The sequence below is a fragment of the Chamaea fasciata genome, unplaced genomic scaffold (genome assembly GCF_029207755.1).
Source record: "Chamaea fasciata isolate MVZ Bird 193981 ecotype frontalis unplaced genomic scaffold, bChaFas1.0.hap1 SCAF_28, whole genome shotgun sequence".
Taxonomy (NCBI): Eukaryota; Metazoa; Chordata; class Aves; order Passeriformes; family Sylviidae; genus Chamaea; species Chamaea fasciata.
Genome location: NW_027094113.1, coordinates 4,299,183 through 4,322,915, shown reverse-complemented (window position 1 = coordinate 4,322,915; position 23,733 = coordinate 4,299,183). Strand labels below are relative to the sequence as shown.

Sequence of the window (23,733 nt, the reverse complement as noted above, 5' to 3'; positions counted from 1 at the left end):
ACAACAACAAAACTGGCAGAAGGAAACTGAATCACCCAAAATTCCCAACTCTGCTAAAGGTGACCAGCAGCGCTGGTTTTCCCCTGGAGGATTCACTCGTTATGAGCCAAGAATTCAGAGGGGTCAGATGCTCTCCGATTAATATTTTAAGAGTCGTTCCTGTCGAACAAGACACCTTGAATGAAGCCTTCTGTGCCTCCTCTGGCAGAAGAGGAAAGTTTGCTGATTTCGAGGTGCTGGAGACGCGGCCACCTCTGCAACAACCCCAAAAACCTTGTGGAAATCACAAGAAAAACAAATTTCCACCGTGGAAATCACTTGGCTGGCTGCTGTCCCTCTTGGAGAAAGCACTTTTCCCTGATTTTAGCCTTTCTGAAGCAATGCAGCAATACAAGTTTTGGGGCTCAGAGGGTCAAATAATTAGAAGCTTTTCCAGGACCAGCTGTATCAAGTGTATCTACTACAAGTATTTTGCTTTCTGCGCTGTACAAAACCCCCAACTGCCAGAAGAAAACGTTTCCCGAATTAACGCAGAAAAGTGTGTCACGATAGCACATCTTACCTCCCCCTCATCCCCAGCATGGATAAATAAAGCTTCCAGAACTGATTAAGACACCCCAGCTCCTCCATCCGAGGCTGACGGCCACACAAGTGATGGGGAGTGACTACACAACCACATTTAGGGCTGGGATTTGTCCCACTGGCCCCTCCAGGAGTTTTCTTTAAATAAACTGGTTCAAACTCCCCTTCCACCTGTCAAACACAGGTGATGTTTCTCAGGTGGAAAGAGCTGGATCACACTGGTGCCTGCAAACCAGGGATCCTCAAATCCTAGGAAAATTCCCTGAGTTGGAAGGGATTCCTCCCAAGGAATATCAAAGTTCTGGCCCTGCCCAGACACCCCAACAATCCCACCCTGTGCCTGGATTGGGATCCTTGGAAACAACCACACAGCAGCAGGTGACACATGAAAGAAGAAAATTAAAGTGTATTAAGATCAGCTTAATAAACGACTTGGGAGAAAAAGAAAAAAAAACAACTTTTCAGAGACAACAGGTCAGGCAGAATTTTAAACCCACAACCTTTAAGTTAAGACTGAAAAGTAAAGATTTGTTTAAATCCCATTTATGCCAGAATGCCCCAAGTATTCCAACACTGGCTGGCTGCAAGTCTGCCTAAGAGAAAGGAAGAAGGGAAGGATACTCTTGGATTACACCAGGTGGATTTCACTGAACACTGAGGCACCTCAGCTCAGACTTCAAGCCCCATTCCAAGAATAGTTTTATAAAAACCCTGAATGGGTCCAGTCAGCTACAACTCAGTTAAAAATAAATCTCTTCAAGGCCTTCCAATGTACCTGCACTGCCGTGCTCCTCACCAATCTGTGGCTTTCCAATTATCGTGATTGTTTTTAAGCTATTTTTCTTTCACCCATCAGGTTAAAAAGCCACAGAGGCACAAAGAGAAGTTGGCTAATTACAGCTCCAAACCTGCCAGCAAATGTACAGAGAGAGCTGGTGGAAAAAAAATCTGTCAGTTTGGCATCTCCAGCATTATATGTAACAAAAAAAAAGATAATTCACCTTTTCAGCCCCAATTGAGGTAAGACGGCTTTTAGAGCCAAGATGTTTGGAGCAGTTTTACTGTGTCAGGCTGCTCAGGCAGAGCCAGCTGAGACACTGAATACGTGAAAATTAAAGCAAGAGATTAAACACAGCAACACTGGGTTACAACTTATAAAACAGGAGCAGTGAAATATCAGAAGCTGACTGTTGTTTCTGACCTAGTTTTCACTGGAGAACAGTCAAAGAGCCGAAAAGGCTGAGGCGAGGCTGAAGGTGCTGAAATTCCAGTAGTGCTGGGGAACAGGATTACAGGAAAAGCCTTCAGACATTCAAAGGGCTGAGGGAGTGTCACCATTGAACCTCCCTGTTCTCTCTAAGTGACATCCTGGGGGACAGGAGGGGACAGGAAGGTTTCAGGCAGCTGGGGATGAAGTCAGAGGTGCTGCAGGACCTCCCCAATGGGGCCAAGGTGAGGAGGAGGAGAAGAGAAAAAACCTCAAACACAGGAAGGAATCGTTTTAAAAAACATCGTGCCTGGATTTCAGAAGGTATTTTCGTTGCTTTTCTGCTGAGAACACAAATGTGCTGTCAAACACCTGGGCTCATTTGAATAACAAGAGGAAAAATTAAAGCCCTTTATGCGAGAGAACTGCAAGTACCCAGAGGTCTGGGGAAGGGGGGCTGGAGCAGGGAAAGCCAGGTGATCCCATCCCAGGAAGCTGTTCACATGTCTCCCTCTATTTCTGCAGCTCCACATTTGTTTCCACCAGGCAGCTCCACGCTGGTTTTAAGCCTCATTAAGGAGCAGAACGTTGCTGGGCTGACATGTCAGATTTTTAAATGACCTTTGTACCGACAACAGCGTTACCAAGCTGCTAAGAACAGGAGGGGAATAAAAAAAAAACCAACCCAACAAACACCACCAAACAAGTGGTTTTCCATGATTAGGAGAAGTAACGTCGTGGCTGTTTGCATTTATTTGAGGTCCAAAAAAACTCCCACCTGTCACTAAAGCGAGCCATTAAAAACAAAAAAAAAAAAAAAAAGAAAAAGCAATTCTCTCTGAAGGGCAGCTGTGACGGCATCAGCACTGCTGGCCATTCTTAACGTGGGACTTATCACACAAGGTAAACAGGAGTGACTATCAGTTAATGAACAACACAACCCCGAGGCTGAATCTTAAAGAGCATTTTTTTTCTCCGCTGCAATCTTTTAATGAAAATACAGCAGTTCAAACCCACCGAATTTGCTTACGAAAGTCTAATTTATTTTAGGACATATTAAGACAGCAGGGCTGATTCACTTGCCTATGTGCTCATAAGGTGGCTTAAAGGAGCTGCTGAAACATCACAACGATCCTTATCTTCCACAGGGCTTTACTCCTTTTCTTGCAAGAGCAAAAAAATATAGAAAGACAATTGAGAGATGAGATCGACGAACCCGTTCAACCAACCCAGAACAGATCTCACCTCACACTGCTGAGCCCAGGAAAACAAGCCTGGGCCAGTTCTTTTTTTTCCTTGTGCCCAGCTATATCCTATTGACACTCAGAGGGAAGAGGAATTACTGGCCTGAGAAAGTTCTGCTGAAGATGATCTTCAGATGTTCCTCACGGACAGCACAGCTGGAAGGGGGCTGTGATAAACCAAAGTCAGAGCCCGGATGCTGAAGGAATCCCAGAGAAATCCGACCAGCAGCACCCCACGAGCCAGACCAACCTCAACAGCCAAAGCAGGATGCTCAGACACAGATTCCTTCGGCCTCCAGGCAAACAGAGGTGCTCCAACGCCAACCAGGACAGCTGGGAACACAACCTGACAGACACTCGGAATTCAGCAGGGATGTCACCCAAATTTCTTAAAAAAGCACTCAGATATTCCACTTTTTTCCCCCCTATCACTGAGGGAAGCTGCCCAAGAAAAATGCAGCTGAAAATATCGAGCAAGAGAACCTCTCTTAGATTTCCTACCATGACAGAAGCTGGTACTACATACCCTCTGCTAACAGCCTCCTCCTCCAGCTCCCAGGGATGCTTTCTCCAGGAGGAAAGTGAAGGCAGTTGCCTGAAGAAGTTAAATTAGGTGCTGCTTTTACTTCAGCAAGAAGCACAGAACCTGCACTGTTTCAGCTACCTCTGTATTTGCACTGCCAGGCTGGTCAGTAACAAACCTGCTCCAAAAATAAAGCGACAAACAGTAAAAAGAAAGAACGCACTCTTCTCAACTGGCAAAAATCTTACCTAAAAAATAAGTCAGATGTTTCTTTGCTCTCCGCAAGGACACCTGAGAAAGTTCAGGTTACAACGAATTCCAAAAATAAACACGAAAAATTTTCAGATAAGAAGAGGAAAAACATACCAGGGCTGGCTGACTAAACAGAGAGCGACCACAGTGCCACGAAAAGACTCCCCAGGTCTGAGCCCAAAAAAACCCCAGAGAATTCAGACATTCAGACAGAGAATCTCTCTTGCCTGACAGAGGCAGCTCAGCCAATTCACACATGCAAAAGAAGTGGTGTGGCCACTGAGCCGGCACTTAATTGTCTGACCAGAATTTTTGGTCTATATTTAACAATCCAGGCAGGGAGTTAGCTGGAACGTTTTGCTTTCTTAGCCCATCTGAGTTAGGGTAAATGTGTTTCTTCCTGCTGTCAGTAAATTTAGTCTTAATGACAAGTAAAAAGGTCCTCAGATGGAGTTAAATGGCTTTAATTGTAGGAGAGAGCTCAAACCTCCAGCCCAATGCAGGCAAGCACCCACATTAGGTACAGCTCCAAATGTTTGCAGGAAGGTTGTGGAAACATGCCTGGAACTATAACATCAAACCTTCCAGGTAATAAATCTATTTCTTCTCCTCCTCCACGTTAAGAAACCACCCCAAAGTGTGCTAGATTTTAATGCATTAAGAACAAAGTCCGTAATTCACGAGCAGAAAAACGTTTGCTGTTGGTTTTAACCACCACGTCAACCCGAGCGCCCGTTCCAAGCAGACCCAAGATATCCCATTTACGTCCCTAAAGGTTAAATATGTTTTTACTTTGTCCATTACTCTTCCCATTTCCACATTTGCAAAGATTAAACACGAAGCCGCTTCCTGAGCGGAGCTGGGTGTTTGGGGACTCTCCACCAGCTCCAAGGCTCCAGGCTGGGAGAACTGGTTTGTGACAATGCACTCGCTTGGCTGCATCGTCGTCCTCTGGAAAAAAAAAACACACTTTATTTCTGGGATAAAAACAGGGATTTGGCAGCTGTGACATCTGTCAGGAACACAGCTTTCAGATGCCGTCCCTCAGCCACATTAGGGAACCAGGACCTCAACGAGGCAAGGAAACATTTGGGATTTGCTGCTTTGTGGGAAAAGCAGCAGCAGCCTTCCCACAAAACACACAAGATAACCAACGTTTCCTTTTAGCGCTGATTAAACGCGAGAGAAGGAAGCAGAGCTCGTGGCCAGGACCACCAGGCTCCCATCAAAACACAGCTGCCCTGCAAGGACACGGGGTGGGAACAGCCAGCAAGGTCACAGCCACGGGTGTCACCGAAAGCACTTTTCAAAAGAAATTGGTCACAGAGCTCCTACGCACTTCTTAAGGGACTATTTATGGGAGCAGAAGTTGTTCTTAATTCTGCAAGAAGCAGAAGCAGAGGTCACGATAGGGGCTCCGGCGGCTCCGAGGGCTGAACATCCCTGGAAGGGGGGAACAGGTGCTGCCAGGCTTTTCAAAAAATCTGTTTCAAAGCCACAGGAACTCTGGTTTCAGAGCAAAGTCCTGCTCAGCGCTGTCTGCAGTCAGCAGGATCTGCCTCAGACGCTGCAGAAGGAAATGAAGACACCCTGTGACAGAGACTCCGACCTTCCCTGCTCCGTCATTTTACAGCAGTTTCGCTCTGAATCACGAATTTTACGCCTCCGTTTTGGGGCCGGCCGCCGGAGCCCCACAAAAAGCCAGGCAGTTAATGAGCTGCCGTCACCTAATCGGGGCACACGGGGAGCACTTCAAAGGTCCTGAAACTCTCCCTGGGAGCCAGGGCTGCTCCCTTTCCCCAGCATCCCGGTGGCAAGGTGAGCCCAGCCGGAGCCGCCTCGCCGGCCTTATAAGGCTTCCAAGGCACAGATTTCCGCTTGCCCAAGCTCGGGCAGGGTGGAAAATAAATAAATAAATAAATAAATAAAAATTGCTTCCTTGCTACTCCGCCCATGCCGGGCTCCCAAAAAGCATCCACCGAATGCTGGATGGGGAAGGAGTGGAAGAATTTCCACTGCTCGGCTCGCTGGAAGAGGTGAAGCCAGGGTTTTGGCAGCAGCCCCGGGTCACCTCAAACGCCGGGGGAGCAGAGGGAGCCCACACGCAGGCAGGGGGGCAGAGAGAAGCTGGGATCACAGCTTTTATTTATTCTCTGCGTGCCCTATGAAAAATTCTGATTTTTCTTGCTATTCAGCTGCACTTAAGCCTTTCCCATTTGACGGCAGCAAGCTTTGCAGGTTTACAAGGAGTGGGGAACATTGTTTCCTTTCACTGGTTTAGCCATAATACGCTTTATTATATACCAGGAGCACAGAAAACAGCCTTGGCTCAGGTTTCCGCACTGTTTTCTGCACAAGTCAGAATGACTGTGAATAATTCTGGAGCCAGTTTTACCCCCTGGTCACAGTGAGGTCCACGTTATCCGGGTTTGGTGCCATTATCAACTCCTCCGAGCATCACAAACAGACCAACCCTCCTATTCACTAAACAAACACAGCCACATCCATCATCCTCAACATCCACAAGTGCTGGCAAAAAAACCCGGAGCCCAGCGCACGCAGGCAATTAAAAAGCTGCTTCATTTCAATAAATGCTCTCCTTCTGCAGATTATAAAGTTGGGTTTTTTTACTAAAAACGTCCACAGAGTCACTTTTTTCCCAGCCTTGCTGGCCTGTATCAAGATCATCCCTTTTTATCACAGCAGATTTCTCTCGGTGCAAGAAGCAGGCAGAGATTTATCTGCAGCCATCAGTGGTTTGTCCTCGCTCCCTCACCTGCTGGTCACCAAATGGCAGAACCCAGTTCGTCCACACACACATATTCTCTCAAAAGAGAGAAAAAGCAGTGGCAAAGGAGCTTATAAAACCAAGTTTTGCCCGTTCCCTTGTTCCCTTCTTTTTTTTTGGGGGGGGGGAGACTGGGAAAGGCAGAAACACAGCCCGTTTGATTTTCTCATAGAAACCAGGAGCCAAAACCAACTGAAATCAGCGCCGGAGCTGGAAAGGTACAACAAAACTCACACAAACATAAAGTCTAGACACTGAAATGTGGAAATATGATTCAAATAACCACAGCTGGCACATAACGCACTGATTGCAGCCCATCGCAGAACGGGCCTCAGCGGGGAGGAATATAGAAGGAAGATTAAATTAGCTCTTCCACCTCAGATGTAGAAAATATAGATCCTGTGGGCACAGTGATATGGATTGAGCCGGAGTTCCTTCCGTCCTGCTGGGATTTCTGTTGGGATTTTAAGTAACAAACGTCTGCTCTTGCTAAATAACAACAATCAGCTGAAACCGTCATGCAGAATCGTGGAATGGTTTGGGTTAGAAAGACCACTAAAATTCAGTTTATTCCACCCCATGCCACCAGCAGGGACACCTTGCACTATCCCAGGTTGCTCCAAGCTGGCCTTGGACACTTCCAGGGCTGGAGCAGCCCCAGTTCCTCCATCACTGATCCCATACGAACCTGCCCCAGATGTCACGTGGCTGCTCTTATCAAAGCATGGCTGAACTCGTACATGCTCAAAACACAGAGCCAAAGTGGCCAAGAGGATGTTTGTGCTGATGAAATCTAAATACTACGAAGATTTGGGCGATTGGTTGCTCTCAGGAAGTTTTGTGGTACCTGCTGAACTGCACCACGTGTGGACACGAACCTGAAGGACAAAGTCTGCGTCTACCATTAAACCCAACGGCACAGAACGGAGCCCAAAAGGAAAAATACATCAGTTCTCCACAAAAAATCTGGGCTGAAGTATTCTCTCTCCTGCATAAAAGCCTGCCCAGAGGGAGAGCAGAGGGTTAACCACCATCAGGCTGGACCAGACCAGGGAAGATTCCAGGTGGGTGGAGGTGAGCAGCTCAGTCAGGCCCCGCTCACCAGGGCTGACCTCTTTTTGAGTTAAACAAATGCTGGTTTCTTTAAATTAGAGAAAGGCACTAGTCCAATGTAAAGAAAGGAGAGACCAAGCGCACGGAGCTGTGTTTTTTCTAGACTGTAATGCAAAAAAGGATTGGATTTTGGGAAGTCTGCTCTCTCAGTGCAGCAGGGATACACACACCAGTCAGCAAACCGACTGCTGAGGGGTTTAGCATGCTCTTTTATATATAAATGCTTGAAAAAAAACCCCAAAACCCACCAAAATCCCCAGTCAGAAGGCAAGACCACGTTACCAGGGTATGCAAAAGTTGCCTTAGGTACATGGGATGTTTCTAAGCAACACTTGAGCTACTACAGAAAACTCTTATCAGCAAATCCAAGCTCCTTTCCTGGATAATTCATCTAGGTCAAGCTAAGGCACGTTGAACACCGAAGCCCAGTTTTGGTGATGCCTCCTCTGTATCCACCCGGGATGAGATATTAGCACAGTTCAGGTTATCGGCAGGTATTTTCCCGAGCATTAAGTTCACTGCAGATCGTGGCTCCTCCAGAAACAGCATTAACCTTAATTATTCAGAGGTAACTCGATCCCGACCTTCCTGATGTTATGACGCTGAGTGACGACCACTTTCCCCCCACCCCTCGCCAACTTCTCCTTCCCCAAAATCCAAACAAAGCCGGGATATTCCACGACTGTGACCCCAAATGAGGGAATCCAGCAGAGGATCTCAGACACAGGGGATCCCTTCAAAGTCTACCTAAACCCGTGCAGCCACTCCATCCATTCAAACGCATTCTCGTGTGCATTAGCAGCAAAACCACTAAGTCAGCCAAAATGTATTCTTCTCCCATGGATTAGCTGGCACAAATTAGTACGGGAGTGACGCATGCAGTCTGTCCCTTCCCATTTTTCAACATGCACAAACACCGGGGATTTGGAGACGCTTCGCAAGTTTCTGCTTACAAGTTACAAGGCCGGGTTTAAATGGCCTGAAACGTGCAAAATGTCCGGGAGATAACACGTCCATTTACCGAGGAGACCTCAAATGCTCCCTCCCAATAAAACCTCCCCTCCCCTGGCGGCGATAAAGGCGCTGCTGCTGTCCCAACAGGGAAGGCACGACGCGAGGGAACTGTTTCGACAGCCACCAGCCCCGTGCCAAGCTGAGCCAGGACAAAAACCAACTCAACAGGACAGAGCACTTGAGAAAATACCCTGATGCTGGAGGGTGGCTCTGAGCTGACCAGCAGGAGCTACTCCAGGCAGGAGATGGGGCCTTGGGAGACACGTTGTTCTGAAGACACATTGTTCAGACAGAAGTTAAAAAGGTTATTATAATAGCTTTGTTTTCTGCTGTTTAAGTGGAGTAAGGAATCAGAATATGCTGAAAAGGAGCAAGGGTTTAATTCTGCTGGGTAAGGAACACAATCACCGCATCCAGCTGCCATTGATACAACTGAGGGAATATCCCACTTAAATTTAAAAAAAAAGAACAAACAACTTAGTCCCATATAAATAATATAAAGGGTTAATCTTCTAGCTTGCCTCCCCCCTGCACTGTCAGAGAGCAAAAATTATTAATTCAAATTCAACCTGTCCAATTAATGGCAGGGTATGTTTTGCTGATAAAAAGCAGATCGTGTTTGATTAAAAAAAAAAAAAAAAAAAAAAAGAAAGCATCATCAGTACAAAGATTCTGTCACAAACTTTCTATTTTCCCTCGGCACGTCACCAATTAGACCTAGTTCTTTAGTCTGCTACCACCAGCATAAAAAAAAAAAGCATAATGGCTTTATAATTTGCCACCGAATCCCATAGCAACTGTACGTCACTTTAGATGTAAATTACAGACAATTCCTTCCAATGCCGTTTGAAAACTATAGAGATGAATCTATAATTTGAGCAGATCCAAATGCTATACGGTTGAGAGAGAGGAAAAAAAAAAAACCTCCCCTAAATAATTGAAAGGAAACTGCCACGGGCCAAAACACTGCTTGTGCACAATGTTCAGAGTCTCTTTGTCCCCTTCCTTCCAATGGGAGGTGCCACATTCGGGTCAACGTGAGGGAACATTGAGCAGGAGTTGGGCAGTTCAGGGTGTTCTGCAGATCCTGTCCCATTTCTGCTGATGAGCCGTACGTGTGCAGTGAGCTTCCTCTCCAGCCTCCTCTGATTCATCCAGTCGTGTCACCGACTCATGTTCCCGATGTCGTAAGAGCCTCAATTTTGACGGACTACGGCATCAGTGAATTAATAGGACAGGAAAAAACAGGTTACGGGGAGAGGAGGAATGATGCAAAAAAGCCCTGAGATAATTCAATGAATTTTGATTCGGAAGCCGGGTTGTTCTTCTCCTCCTGACACCTGCGAGCAGCTTTCAATTCTCAAGTCAGCACGAATACGCATTACCCTAAAGACCCTGTAATGACAGCACAGCCTTCATTTTGTGTTCCGTGCCTTGAACACAGCAAGATGAAGGAATCTCCAAAACCTGCTCCAAAAGCCAAGGCTGGGGAGTTATTTCAATAAACAGCAACTCCAAGGGGTCGGGTTAACCCTCATTTTCAAGGGATTGGTTCTCTCTCTGCTTGGGGGAAGATGATTTGGAGAGCCACTTCTACCAGACCACAGTCCCAAAATTCAGCTGGGTGAGCACAGGGACAACGTGCTTTGGTTATCTCAGCTTAGTCCCCAATAAATATTTGTGCATCTGCCAAAGTTCACCAGTGAATCAACCGGTGGCTTCAGTTCAAAACACTCCGGGGTAGAAGGGGCAGAGAGGGACAGCAGGAGCAGGACGTGCTGCTCAGCTGCATCACCAAGGGATGCCACAACCTTCTTTAAATCCTCCTAAAACAACCAGGCAAGGCAGGGCCAGGAGCAGAGCTCAGCCATCGTTAGGTCAACATATTAGGTGACAGGAAAAGGTGTGCAACTGCATCACACGTTGCTTGTTATCAACCAACCACCCCTAAACCACAGAGAGCGGTTTATAGAAATAGGTGGAAGTTGGGAAACTCCCAGGTGAGGGTTCCAGGAACAGCCCTAAAACACTGTTTATGTGCCATCAGCACCTTCACCGTGAGGGAAATGGAGCTACTGCCGAGAGACACTCGGGCTTGCCGTGCAGCATCTGAATCAGGCAGGAAGATGGTGACCAGCCCAGGATGCTGCTAAAAAAAAAAAAAACAGGTGGGAAAAATAAAGGATGAATGGTAACTAAGGGTGGCAGGTGAGGATGGTAAAATATCTCCTCGTTGAGGACAGGAATGAAAGAGGAAAGCAAGACACGGGTGTGAGGAGTTCCCTCGTACCTGGACAGGAACAAAGTTTGGGGCAGACAAGAAGTGATGGGAAAAGCCATAGAACGATCTCATCCCAGAACGGTTTGGGTTGGAAAGACCTTAAAGACCACCCAGCTCTACCCCCCCGCCTTGGGCAGGAACCTTTTTCTGCTCCAAGCCCCACTCAACCTGGCCTTGGCCACGTCCTGCCTTTTTTGGGGGAGTGGAAATGCCCAACCATGTACACACCCCCAAAAGCAAGGCAGCAAACTGTAGGCTGCTCTAGAATTACACTCCCTGCAGAAACCAGAGTTGTGAGCACTCCAGACTGGCTCCATTCCATCAGTGGACACACCAACTCGGGACTCACTTCCCACCTCTCAGCCCTCCCAGCTCAGCAGCCAGAGCTCTCAGTTTCACAGCTGTGGGGAAACAGTTTCAGAGGCAGCAAGTTTCACAAGGAGCAGCTGGGTGACATCTCACTGTGTGAAGCCGCTGCTAATTCTCTTTTTAAGGCTCCTATCTCTTTCAGGTGAGCTACTGAAGAGACCTTTCCCAGGACTGGGAGAAGCCAGCAGCCCTGTAAGCTGGAGCTCCACGTCCTCTGTACGTGACACAGGAACAGCTTGCTGGAACACGAGAATTGAGGATCAATATCTCAGAATCGCAGAAAGGTTTGAGCAGGGAGGGATCTTAAAGCTCAACCTGTTCCAAACCCCTTTCAGGAGCAAGGACACCTCCCACTAGACCAGGCTGCTCCAAACCCCATCCAGAACGTGGATCCCTGACCATTTTCTTCCCTAGGCCACAGACAATTCAGCAGAAAACCCAAGAGCACAGCTCAGCAGAGGCCCAACAAGACAAATATCTGTTTCTCCACAACCCTGCTGCCTGATCCACACATGGTGCAGTTCCACACCAAGCCTGCAACTGCTCTGGCACCAGGGACACTCCAAACAAATGGCAGCTCGCCCGGCTGGGTGATCATTTTTGGATTATGTAATCCCAATACATTATTATTAGACCAAGAACAAACTCGACCAAGGAACTGAAGACATTTCCCTGCCCGTCCTGGCAGAGGGACAGAGCCCTTGTCGCAGGAATCGCACGGACGTGCCACCCCGGTGCCCCAAACAGGTCAGACTGCACACGCTGGGCTCCAGGTAACACAAAGAGCAGGATTGGATTCCAGGCCATTATCCACATTACACAACGTCAGTCCCACCACCGCTTCAAACCAAGCCCGGCCGAAGGAGCCTGAGAGAATTTTTTCCGTTTAACTACTGCAGCCCAAAATTTTCAAGCCGGAGTGGACAAACACAAGCTGCAAAGGTGCGTGCTGGAGGCGGCCCCTGGCAGGGCCGGGCACTTCCGAGGAAGCCCAGACACTCAACAAGCTGGGGGAACTGTTTATAGAACCGATGCAGAATGAGCATATGTGTTTAATAGCCCACTAATTGTTGCGTTATTCACTACACAAACAAGCAGCTCTTCTGCCCTTATCCCTTCCTGCCCAGTTAATCACCAGGAGCCTCTGACTATTTCTCTTTTGGGTGGCGGTGAAGGAAGCAAAGTTCATTAGTGGCCGTTGGCCACCAAACAATCCCGAGCCCAGACTTCATTTAGAAAATAAACACCACTATTCATGTGTGACACGGACTCGGAATAGCTTCCCAAAAATATTTAACGCAGCTGCCTAGAGTCTTCCTACTCTCTCCCTCCCCCAAAATACAAGGCTTTCCCAATATATAGGGAAGAATCATTTGGATTATGTGTTTCACTTTTCACAGAGGAAAAAAAAAAGCTAAATAATTCAGCCTGCCCAAGTCGCTTATTCCTCCTGACTTCTCATAATGCTGATAAACACTCATTAAAATATAAGTTGATAAACCCTGGTACAGTCATTACCTTCGTCCTCATACAGAGATTGCCCAATTCAGTGATGTGATGTAACCAACACCCTAAATTAAAAATAGTGTTGTGACAACATATGGTTTATCCTACAGAAGCTGGCAGGCAGGACGCTCCTAATGACAAACGGGTTTAGGCTCCCAGCTTCCCCCAGCAAGGTGAGGAGACAGAAATGCTCGTCGCAGGCTCAGAGGCGGAAAGAAAAAAAAAATAAAATAAAAATAAAAAATGACAGTTTAGAACCCCTCTCCGGTCCATCCCAACACCAGCTGCCGTGCTTTGCCATTATTCTCTATTTACATGACTAAGAAGCTCTCTGGATGCATTTCAAGGAAACGGCACGGAAAAGACAATCTGGAAATTTCAAAATACAGCCTGAACGTGCCTGTCCCCCCTCCCTACAACACCACCACTCCCGGGAGGAGAGCACCGAGCCGGCGGGGGATGAACAACCCGGTGTCCCGGGGAGGGGACAGCGATGGAGGGACCCCCCCCCGGTCCGGGATGGCAGCACCGGGGACGGACCCACCGTCCCCCCTCCCTGCGGCTTTGGAAACCCACGTCACGTTCACCGGGGAAACGGGGGGGGGGGGGGGGCACCGACGTCCCTTGGCCCCCCTCCCCGGACACTCACGGGGACTGACGGCAGCTCCCCGTCACCTCCCGGGGGAGGGCACCGAGCCCGCGGGGCCACTGTCACCCACCCCGGGGGGGCACACTGGGGGTTCCCGCTCACCCACCGCGGGGGTGGCACATCAGGATTCCCCCCCCCCAGCAATTACCGGGGTGGGAAGCACCGACACCTCTCGGAGCCCCTCGGGCACTTCCCGGAGGATCACGACCCCTCCCCGGTCACCCACCGGGGGAGGGCCCGGAGGGACCCCGCGAACACCACCGGGGACGGGGAACACAACGGGGCGTTACCGGGAGGGCCACCGCGAGTCCCCCCCGGTGTCCCTCAGGCACCTGGCACCAGGATCGTCCCCCACCCCCCATTCCATTCCCGGTTCCCCGGTCACTCACGGAGGAGGGGGGGGAGGGGGGGGGGCCGGGAGCCTCCGCACTCCCTCAGCCTCCCACCAAGGAGTCCCCCCCGCCCCAAGGCCGCGCACCCACTTCCCGGGGAGCTCCCCCCTCTCTCCTCCCCTCACATCCCCGCCGGTGCCGCCCGCAGGGCTCCGTCCGGGGGCCTCGTGGCGGCCGCTCGCCCGCCCGCCCGCCCGCCCGCCCGCTCGCCCTCGGCGGGGGCCGTGCCCGCCGCCCCACGCCCGCCAGCCCCCCGTACCTTACAGGCCTGGTAGCTCTCGAAGGCGCGCAGGGCGCTCTCCGTGAGCTTGACGTGGAAGACGGAGACGCGGGTGCCGCGGCCGAGGCGGCCGCAGGACAGCCCGTACCCGCGCTCCGCCTGCAGCGCCGCCATCTTGGGACCGTCTCCCCCTCCGCGCCTGGGCCGCCGGGGCCGCCCGCCGCCGACACGCCCCCCTTTATGAATTATTCATGATGCGCCTCTCCGCCGGCCACGCCCACGCGGGGCGCCTGTTGCTGGGGCGAGGAGGTGGGCAGCGGGCGCGTCGATTGGCTGGGTGATGCCGGACGCCGCGTCGGATTGGTCCGCGGGGAGGGGGAGGCGGGGATATGTAAATAGAGGCGCGGGGCATGCTGGGGAGGGTGGTCTGGTGCAGCCGGGGAGCGCTGCGGGAGCGTGGGGAGGGGGCGGCGGATGGGGGAACGGGGGGCTCCTCCGGGGATGAACCCCCTGACGCACCCCGGGCATTGAACTCTCCGAGTGTGAGCTCCTTGGAAACCCTGGGCCTGAAATACCCAGCCGGGAAACCCTTAGACCCCCCCCCAGGGTGTGAAACCCCCGGGCACGAACCCCCTGGAGACGAGCCCCCTGGACGCCCCGGGGATTACATCCCTGGGCATGAGCCCCCCGGGCACGACCCTGTGTGGTGGGCACCCCCTGTACTCCCCCAGGTGTGAATCCCCCAGGCATGAACCCCCCAACCTCACAGACCTCCCCAGTCCTGAGCACCTCAGCACAGACCCCCTGATCCCCAGACAGAGCCTGAAGGTTCCAGGCTTCCCCCAGGGCAGATTTTGGGATCCCAGGCTTCCCTCTAAGCGTTTTCCCCCTGCAGACTCTATGTCTCCCCATGTACGGCAATAAAGAGGCCCGAATGTGAAGGAATTGTCCTTTATTTGGGAAGTTCACAGTCAGTTTGGGGTGCAGGGACAGTGCTACAACCCCCCCAAGAGCAGAGCTGAGGCTGGGCAGCGGCGGGCGCTGGGGGGGCTGCAGGGCAGGGAGGGCCCCCCGATGGGCTTGGACCCACAGGAAGACAGCCTGGACAGGGGGGTCTCCAACGCTCCCCTCCTCCATCCCTCCCACCGCGGGTTTCTTTGGCTTCCTTTGGACATTGCACGCTCCAGGGATGTGCAGAGGAGGGCAGCAGGTGCCTCCAGGAGGGCTGAGTCCCTGGCAGCCCCCCAGGAATCAGGGAATGTCGCTTCATCTGCCCCTGGGCACATCCACATGGCTCCCCACAGCTTCCTTCTCCGTGCCTCTCCCTGCCCATCCCATCCCGACGGCAGGATCACAACACCCGGGATGGGCACGGCCGGGACGTACCGGTGTGAGGCACCTCCCGCTGCCCCTGACACACTCGGGGCTGGGGGCTGAGCCCCTGATTGCCAGGAGGCTGCCCGGGGGTCCCTGCTCTGCCGGCAGCTCCCTCCCCACAGCTGCACCCGCCCGTGCCAGGAGGGACGTGGGGAACATCAGGAGAGAGATCCAGCACCTCTGGCAGAGAAAGCATCCGTGCTCCTGGAGCTGCGAGGCCGTGGGAAGGGGTGGCAGAGCCTCGGGGGGAGCCCCTCGGCAGAGAGAGAGAGAGGCAGGACACCTTCCTGTGCCAAGGGGCCGCCCCGGTGCCACCCTCAGTTCCTGGCCGCGATGACCACGGACAAGGCCACGCCGCCCAGCGCGATGGCCGTGGCACCAAAGAGCCACTTCCATGGGATGGACTGTGGAGCAGAGCACGGGGACGTGAGGGGCTGTGCCCGCGCCAGGGGACACGTGTCACCCTGCCTGCCCTGCCTCCTGGACAGGACATTCCCAAAAAGGCGCTGGCGTGTCCGCAGGGACAGCATGTGCCCGGCTGACAGCGCTTCCCAACGGGCAGCTGGGAGCAAAGTCCGGACCCTGCAGCTGGCACGGCCGGGATCCGGCGGACACGGCCAGGAGCACGGACTGTTATCAGTGTTCTCCAGGCACAGCTCCTGGAGCACGGCCCCCTGCTCCCAGCGGGATCGCTGTCCTGACACAGCCTGTCCACATCCTGCTCAGAAGCAGGGCTGCGTCCCTCCTGCGGGACCTGGGGGACACTGACACACCCCCTGTGCATCCCCAACCCAGGGGCCGCCCCCGAGATGCCTTCCTTACCCAGGGCAGTTTGTCTTTGCACTTCCTGGGGGCGCCGGCGGCGCTGGGATTCCCCAGCATCTTCCTGTACATCTCCGTCTCCACGTTCCTCTGGTCCGCGTGCTTCTTCACCAGCTTGGAGAGCTCGGCGTGGATGGTCTGGGGAGGACAGCGTGGTGTTATCAGCCCTGCACCGCCCCTGCCTGCCAGGGAAGGCACGTGTCACCCACAGCAGGTTCCACCACCCCTGGGATGTGCAGGAACATTGTAGAAGAGCCTAGAAAGAGCTGAGGGGGTGATCAGGCCTCATCCTGCCCCACATCCCAAGGCCATGGGGCTGCACCAGGCTGGCATGGGATACCCTGTGGGTCCAATGTCCCTCTGTCCTTTTTGGCTGCCCAAGCCACTCCCTGCCTTGCAGCAGGGAGCAGAGCCCATCTGGGCTGATGCCAGACATCAGGGAAGGGATTTTATCCTTTAATCGAGACAGGAAAGTGTCTGCCTTGAGGACAGCCATGCGCCAGCTCTCCCACTTTCTGTCTGGGAAGCAGGCTGGGAAAGCGGGCTGAAAACTCGGCCTGGTGTGAAGTGGGATTGCAGCAAGACCCGCAGCGTGTCCACACCTGCCCTGCTGGGGCAGGAAAAGACTCTGAGTTCTGTGTGGGGCCCACAAAAGCTTCCTCCCAGAAAGCACCAAGGAGCTGAGCAGGGCAGGGTGGCAGAAGGACGTTGTGGTGGCCCTGGTGGCACGGCCATGCTGTGCCCTCTGCTGGGGGACACATTTCGAGAACACCAGCTCTGCCAGCCCGTGCCAAGGTGGGAAAAGCCACCTCCAACACGAAAATTCGGACGTGTGGAGGACAGAACGCTCCTGCTCGGAGCTCGCCGGGGCTGTCACATCCTAACACAACCATCAGCTGCTGCCAGAACACTTCCAAGGGGTCAGGAGAGGGAGGCAGGTGGAGCCCAGGGTTTCTGGAGTGTTTTCAGCACCGGTAGCCGTGGCCCCTGAGTCACCTACGCCGCGGCTGGAGCCCCGGCAGCAGCAGGGGAGGGCAGTAATTTGCTGTACTTGTGGTTTCACTGGACACGTCACTGCCGGGCATTTGGATTTTCCAGCCCTCTCCAATTAAAAGCTCCATCGGATCTGGGGAGCAGCCGCCCTGCCCAGGGACGTGCCAGGGGAATGGTTCCCAGGGCTGCTCCCTCTCCACCCTGACCGTGCTGGGAAAGGAAAGGTTTGGGGTCCTGCTCGTCTTTCCAAAGATGCTCAGACCACCCCTGAAGGTGCTGTGGGGTCACCAAGCACCTGCTTGTGCCACATCCCACCCGTGACCTTCAGGGACTGGATCATGACACAAATCCTGATGGGTCTGGAGAAATCCCCATGAAAGAAATGGATACAACAGACCCAGACAAGGATTAAAGCCCATCTGGAGAGCCAAGACCCCCAGGACAACCCTGTGCAGGCAACACCCCCCTGTCTCCTCCCAGTCTCGCTCCTGCTGGGGTCATTTCCTGGCACTGGTTTTTGATTTCTCCCGAGGCTCCAGTCCTGCAGCTGATCATTAACTGACAGGAAATTCCTGACCAGGAGCTCGCCCTGCCCGGGCGCTGGACCGAGGTCTGGCTGCTCCCACCACTCGGTGATTCACTCCTGGGGCTGCTCGGCGAGTTTGTGGGGACTCAGCTCTGTTCCACTTCCCTCAACCGCAGCACGAACTGCCCAAGCCACCTGGGGAACCTGGAGCAGCCTGGACCATCCCCAAGGGACGGCTGGAACAGGGATGGGCTGGCAGGGAGTCCTGTCACTGTCAGGACCAAAGGTTAACGAGGCAACCTCGCCACGTGGAGATAAGGGATCCACCAGCCCAGCCACACTCCACGTGGTGCATCATTCCCCAGGCCCTGGGGGCTATTCCCAGCCGCCCTTCACAGAGCTGGGGACAGCTCCAGGGGGTCTCAGCCTTCCAGGGGGGACACGGGCAAGAAGCATCCAGGACACCCCCAGCTCAGGGGGATCACGTCTCTAGCCTACCTTGTTTGAAGGCTCCAGCTTCAACGCTGCCTTCAGGATGGGAATGGCCTCTCTGTATTCCCCCTGCTGAGCCAGCACCTGCAGGGTGACACAGCGATGGAGCAGGGCTGAGGCCTGTCCCTCAGCCCCCTGCCACGCCACGGAGAAGGGACCCCCCCTCACCTTCCCCTTTCTGAAGAGAGCCTTGATGTTCCCCGGCTGGTGCTCCAGCACCAGGTTACAGGATTTGAGAGCTGCCTTGAAATGGTCCAGCTTCAGCTGCGACGCCGCCAGGTTGTTGAGACACTTCACCTTCACGTCCAGCAGCTCGGCCTCCTCGTCCGGGCTGAAATCCACTGCACAGACCCCGAGGGCTGGGTTACAGCAGGGCCAGGAGCCCGGGTGACCCTCTCTCGAGGGGGACAGGTACCTTTGGAGCTGGAGCCCACGATCCTGAGGGCGATGTCGTAGGAGTTGATGGCCAGCACGTAATCTGCCTGCTGGTAGAAGAAGTTGCCGCGCTCCCGCTTGCGGTTGGCCAGCTGGATCTTCTCCTTCCCGCTGAGCAGCTCCAGGTCTGGGGCGTCCTGAGCCGCCAGCAGCTCCACCTCCAGCGTGAGGGACGCGTTGGGAGGGATGTCAGGGCTCCTGCACAAAGACATGGCACCACTGTCACCTCTCAGATGCTGGGGCTGTACGGATTTAGCACAGAAATCCGAGTCAGGGAAGCTTCCCGAGGCAGGGAATGATGAGGATCTTTCCACTCGAGGGAGGACATGCTGGTCATGGCAAGCGAGGAAGCAGAGGTTGGACAGCTGGGCTGTCACCAGGTGAGCAGGGGACAGCTTCCCCAGCCCTGTTTGGGACCACCCTGCTCCACCTGAAGCGCTGCCAGCTCACCTGCCCTGAGCTCCGTAGCAGTACTTGGCTTCTGACACGATCAAAGCCGTCTCCCCCATCTCCAGGAGCTGCACACACAGGTCCAGAGCCTGCAGGGAACAACATGGGACCACGGAAGGGACTGTAAAGATTATCCAGTTCCAACCTCCTGCCATGGGCAGGAACATCCTCCACCAGATCAGATTGTTCCAAGTCCCTCTAACCTGGCCAATATCATGGGGACGGAGCATGAGCAAGGGCAGAGGGGCCACTTTGATCCACAAACGGGGCGACACCGACCCCAACTGTCCCTGCAGCCCCTGAGGTGAGGTCCTGCTCCCCAGGGCAGTGACAAAGCCAGGTGAGCTCCCACCTGCAGGACATCGCAGTCCCCCAGCGTGAAGGTGAGGGCAGGGTCCTCCTCCACCACGGTGCCATCCTCCAGCGTGGCCTTCAGGCGGATTGTCACATCCTGGCCCTTTTGGGGACGGCTGTCCACACCCTGGCCCGGCACCAGCGTCTTCTTCTTGAGCAAACCATTCCCTGGGCACGGAAAAACCGGAGGCACATGGGGACACGGTGGGGAGGGAAAACTCCCCACCCTTCTCTGCCTTCTGCCCGGCCTTCCCGGCACCTGTAGCCCCGGAGAAGCCCCAGAACCGAGCACCCTCCTGCCCGGGGCACTCACCCAAAACATCGAGCCACTCCTGGGGGTCCCCGGGCGCGTCCCCCGCGCTCTGCTCCGGGGGCCGCGCGTCCTCCCGCGGCGGGGCCGGCGGCCGACCCACGTCCTCCAGGGGGGGCAGCTCGCTCAGGTCATCCTCATCGTCCTCCTCTTCCTCTTCCAGCACCTCGAAATCCTCCGCCGTGTCCAGCTGAGCCGCGTCCGCCGCCGCCGCCTCGGTGCCGGTGCCCGCCCGGCCCGGGGAGCCGTTCCTCGGTTCCTCCCCGCTGGACGCCATCGCGGCGGAGCAACCTGGAGTGAGGAGAGAGAGGACAAGGATCGGGCCTGCTCTTACCGGAACAGACGCTCCGCCGGACCGGGGACCGCCGGCACCCTGCGGGGACGGGGCATACGCAACGGGACAGCGGAGACTCCGGAGCGGCGGGGAGGGATCGGGCCTGGCGGGGGCGGGGATCGGTCTCGGTGGGATGGGGAGTCTGTCCCGGTGGGATCGCGGGGGGGGTCACGGCCCCGGCCCGGTACCGGGGGGGGGCGGCCCCGCGACCCCCGCCCGCCCCACGTGACCGCCGCGCGCCCCCCGCCGCTCCCACCTGGCCCCCGAACGCGCGGGCGCAGGCCCCGCCCCCCGCTCCTATTGGTCCGGCCCCGCCCACCGCGCCACGCCATTGGGCAGGGAGCACGCTCGTCAGCCGCGCGCCCGCGGCGCCCCCCGAACGCCTTAAAGTAGCCGCTACCGGCGCGGCCGCCCTGGCGCGGGGAGCAGCGGAGCCGAGGGTTCGGCACCGGTACCGGAGAGGCTCCGTGATGCCCGCGGGGGTCGCGACCCTCTCACCTGGCCGGTCTCCGGCACTTCCGGCTCGGCGCGGTGACGTCGCGGGGTCGCGCCACACGTGACTCCACACCCGGAAGCAGCGCGGAGCGGCCGCCGGTGCCGCCCCCGGTACCGCTCCCGTTCCCGTCATGTGAAGCGGCGGGACGGGTTTCCGCAGGTGCGCGGGCATTGCTGGTGGGAGGCGCCGGGGGTACCAGTGGGGGCCCAGGCCCGCGTGTCCCCGAGGGAACCCGGGGCTGGCGGCGCTACCGGGGGGCGGCGGGCGGCCAGGGGACCCCCGTTACCGGCGTGTGGGGTCGCCCCGGGACGGGGCACGGCAGCGGGGTACCGGGTACTGGGTGTGTGGCAGGTCGGAAAGGGACCCGCTATCACGGAGGGGAAGGGGGGGGGGGGTCTCCGTTACCGGTGCAGGGGGCGCGGGGGTCTCCGGTTCCCCCGGGCTGAGCCGCCCCCTCGGTCCCGCAGGCCACGATGGAGCCCACGGCCTCGCAGGTGTTCTGCGGGAGGGTGCTGGGCATGGTCAACGCCGAGGACGTCAACGCCATCATCCTGGCCCAGAAAAACATGTGAGTCCCTTTGGGAACGGCCGGTGGGAAAGCCGGTACCGGCACCGGGAGCCTCCCGGGAGCTTTGCCGAGCTCCCTGTGCCTCCCCCGCGCAGGTTGGATCGCTTTGAGAAGACCAACGAGATGCTGCTCAACTTCAACAACCTGTCCAGCGTGCGCATGCAGCAGATGAACGAGCGCTTCCTGCACCACACCAGGACCCTGGTGGAGATGAAGAAGGACCTGGACAGCATCTTCAGGAGGATCCGGTGGGAAACGGGGTGGGAACGGGCAGGGAGATGGCACGGGGGGGCTGGGTGGGGCGTGGGGGTGTTAAAGTGGGGCACAGGTCAGAGTTTGGGGGACTGTGAGAAGGGAAATCTGTTGGGGAAGGGAAAATGTGTGATTGAGTAGCACGTGGAGGGAGTGGAGGCTGGAGCTTGGGGTTTCCATGATCCTGCTCTGGATGGGATGGGCTGTGCTCGGGGGGGTCACAAAATGTGGGATTCAGAGGCACCCCGTGCGCTGGGAAGGGTGGGATGGGGAGGGAATCCCTCAGCCTTGGGATTTGTTTGCGTTGCCCGCGACTGCAGGAGGCTGAGGGAGCTGTTGGGCAGCTCAGCTCCAGATGCCTCAGCTCCCCACGGACTGGGATTGTTCTCTCCTCCCCAGGACGCTCAAGGGGAAGTTGGCAAAGCAGTACCCGGAGGCTTTCAGCAGTGAGTGGATTCCTGACACGTGGGTTTACGGAGTCACAGGATGGTTTGGGTGGGAAGGGACCTTAAAGCTCCCCCAGTGCCATGGGCAGGGACATATCCCACTGTCCCAGGCTGCTCCAAGCCCTGTCCAGCCTGGCCTTGGACACTCCCAGGGGTCCAGGGGCAGCCACAGCTTCTCTGGGCACCCTGTGCCAGGGCCTCCCTACCCTGCCAGGGAGGGATTCCTTCCCAATATCCCATCTATCCCTGCCCTCTGGCAGTGGGAAGCCATCCCCCTTTGTCCTGGCACTCCACTCTCGGTTTTCCTCGTGTGGGAAGAGTCTGTGTTCCTCAGAACACATGAGACTTCTCTCAGGAACCAGAAGTCCATGTGCTTGGCCTGTGCATGCTTCCCTAAAACTCCAGAAAACTCCTTAATTCCACTAAACCCAGTTGCAGGAAACCGCAAACAACCCCTAATTTACCTGCTAGCGATTTGGCTGGATCTTTTAAATCCCTGCTACGAGCAGAATCAGGGAATTTCTCTCCTGTTGTCCCAACACCACAAACTTAACCCCTCCCTCTCCCCTTCCCTCCCAGACATCCACGAGTCCCCCATCCTGGAGGACGACGACGACTTCGACCCCGTCCCCAAGAGCACCACGACCACCATCGCTACCTCTGAGCAGAGCACCGAGTCCTGCGACAGCAGCCCCGACGTCATCTCCCCCACCACCAGCCAGGATTTTGAGGATTTATCCCAGGGCCAGTACGACGGCCCGGCCGTGAACGGACAGAGTCTCACAGACGAGGACACGGCCAACGGCCTGGACTAGGAGCTCACCTCCTGCCCCCTTTGGAGAACTTTCTATCCTGTATTTATATTTGTGTGTCGCTCTTTTTTTTTTTTTTTCCTTTTTTTTTCGCGAGGGAAGAGAAGGATGGCTGGGAGAAGCTGAGGGAGGAAGGTGCTGCCCCTTCTGCCTGGAAACTGCCGCTGAGGTGTAAAGGCACCGCTGGCTTCAGGGGGAATCAGTAAATCCTGGGTTGGAAATGCCTCTTGTCCTCCCTCGTTCCTGTGCTCAGGAGAGCGACTAAACTTCACCGTCCGTGTAGATTTTTTTTGGTGCAGAAACGCTGCTTTTGGGGCACAGGTGTTTTATATTTCGTTAAGGAATGTTGTCTCTGAGGCTCTGTGTGCCCACCAGCTCTGTCCCTGCTGCTGATGGACTTGTGCTGGCTGAGTTTTCCACTGCTGGGGTGAGCCAGAGCTGCGTTTCCCTTTGGTTCTCACACTCAGCCCCTCACATGGTGCTGCTGGTTGCTCCACAGGCAGCTTCCTGGGAACAGGAGCTGTCCAGATCTTTCTTTTCCACCAGAATTGTGGTGTGATGGAGGAACTGCTTCAGTTTGGGGTTCTGACAGCCTGGGAGAGGACGAGAGGAAAGTGGGGGGCTGGAGGACTGGGATTTGGGGCTGATCCTGGAACTGGAGCTATAGGACCTGTTGTGGGGTTGTGGAGTCAGCATGGGGATGGTTCCAGGGCTGTGGGGCCGGCCTGGGGTCCATGGGGTCAGTGGTCTGGGCACTTTGGGGCCAGTCCTGTCACCATGGGGTCAGTATGGGACCGGTCCCTGGGCTCTGCGGGCAGTGCTGGGTTTGGTGACCGGTCCCCGGGGCTGTGGTCGGGGGGTCGGTCCTGGGGCCGTGTGGTCCCAGCTCCGTGCAGACCCTGCCGTGCCCCGTCCAGCGGTGCCGG

At 55.1% G+C, this 23,733-nt stretch overlaps 3 protein-coding genes across 6 annotated transcripts in view; 1 reads left to right on the top strand and 2 right to left on the bottom strand.

The window, feature by feature from the left end:
- Nucleotides 1-14,339, bottom strand: part of ELL (elongation factor for RNA polymerase II) — a 52,317-nt gene extending 37,978 nt beyond the window's left edge. The window contains exon 1 of the mRNA XM_066205712.1: nt 14,180-14,339. Within this exon, the coding sequence (XP_066061809.1) occupies nt 14,180-14,314 (135 nt within the window). The 5' untranslated portion in view covers nt 14,315-14,339. The remainder of the gene's footprint in view (nt 1-14,179) is intronic.
- Nucleotides 14,340-15,075: 736 nt separating this feature from the next.
- Nucleotides 15,076-20,799, bottom strand: FKBP8 (FKBP prolyl isomerase 8). Of its 4 annotated transcripts, none has more exons than XM_066205741.1 (9): nt 20,732-20,799; nt 19,903-20,190; nt 19,588-19,757; nt 19,236-19,324; nt 18,766-18,983; nt 18,519-18,691; nt 18,357-18,434; nt 16,340-16,477; nt 15,076-15,921 (listed from the first exon to the last, which is right to left on the bottom strand). In XM_066205741.1, exons 2-9 carry the CDS (start codon nt 20,174-20,176, stop codon nt 15,835-15,837), a joined length of 1,227 nt encoding a protein of 408 aa, XP_066061838.1. In that variant the 5' UTR covers nt 20,177-20,190; nt 20,732-20,799; the 3' UTR covers nt 15,076-15,834. The 4 variants fall into 4 exon arrangements, with proteins under 4 accessions (XP_066061838.1, XP_066061837.1, XP_066061839.1 ...); XM_066205740.1 differs by lacking the exon at nt 20,732-20,799 and adding an exon at nt 20,490-20,524; XM_066205742.1 differs by lacking the exon at nt 20,732-20,799 and adding an exon at nt 20,292-20,464.
- Nucleotides 20,636-23,032, top strand: KXD1 (KxDL motif containing 1). Its single transcript, XM_066205778.1, has 5 exons — nt 20,636-20,888; nt 21,197-21,297; nt 21,393-21,545; nt 21,949-21,995; nt 22,575-23,032. Exons 2-5 carry the CDS (start codon nt 21,203-21,205, stop codon nt 22,808-22,810), a joined length of 531 nt encoding a protein of 176 aa, XP_066061875.1. The 5' UTR covers nt 20,636-20,888; nt 21,197-21,202; the 3' UTR covers nt 22,811-23,032.
- The last annotated feature ends 701 nt before the right edge of the window (nt 23,033-23,733 follow it).

Bases quoted from the DNA above. Each gene is read 5' to 3' on its own strand.
- FKBP8 (XM_066205741.1), bottom strand. From the start codon at position 20,176: ATGGCGTCCAGCGGGGAGGAACCGAGGAACGGCTCCCCGGGCCGGGCG. The intron at 18,984-19,235 runs GTGAGCTGGCAG...GTCTTTGTGCAG, and splicing joins TGCTACGGAGCTCAGGGCAG to GAGCCCTGACATCCCTCCCA. The intron at 16,478-18,356 runs GTAGGCTAGAGA...TGTCCTCCCCAG, and splicing joins AGCTGGAGCCTTCAAACAAG to ACCATCCACGCCGAGCTCTC.
- KXD1 (XM_066205778.1), top strand. From the start codon at position 21,203: ATGGAGCCCACGGCCTCGCAGGTGTTCTGCGGGAGGGTGCTGGGCATG. The intron at 21,298-21,392 runs GTGAGTCCCTTT...TCCCCCGCGCAG, and splicing joins ATCCTGGCCCAGAAAAACAT to GTTGGATCGCTTTGAGAAGA. The intron at 21,546-21,948 runs GTGGGAAACGGG...TCTCCTCCCCAG, and splicing joins AGCATCTTCAGGAGGATCCG to GACGCTCAAGGGGAAGTTGG.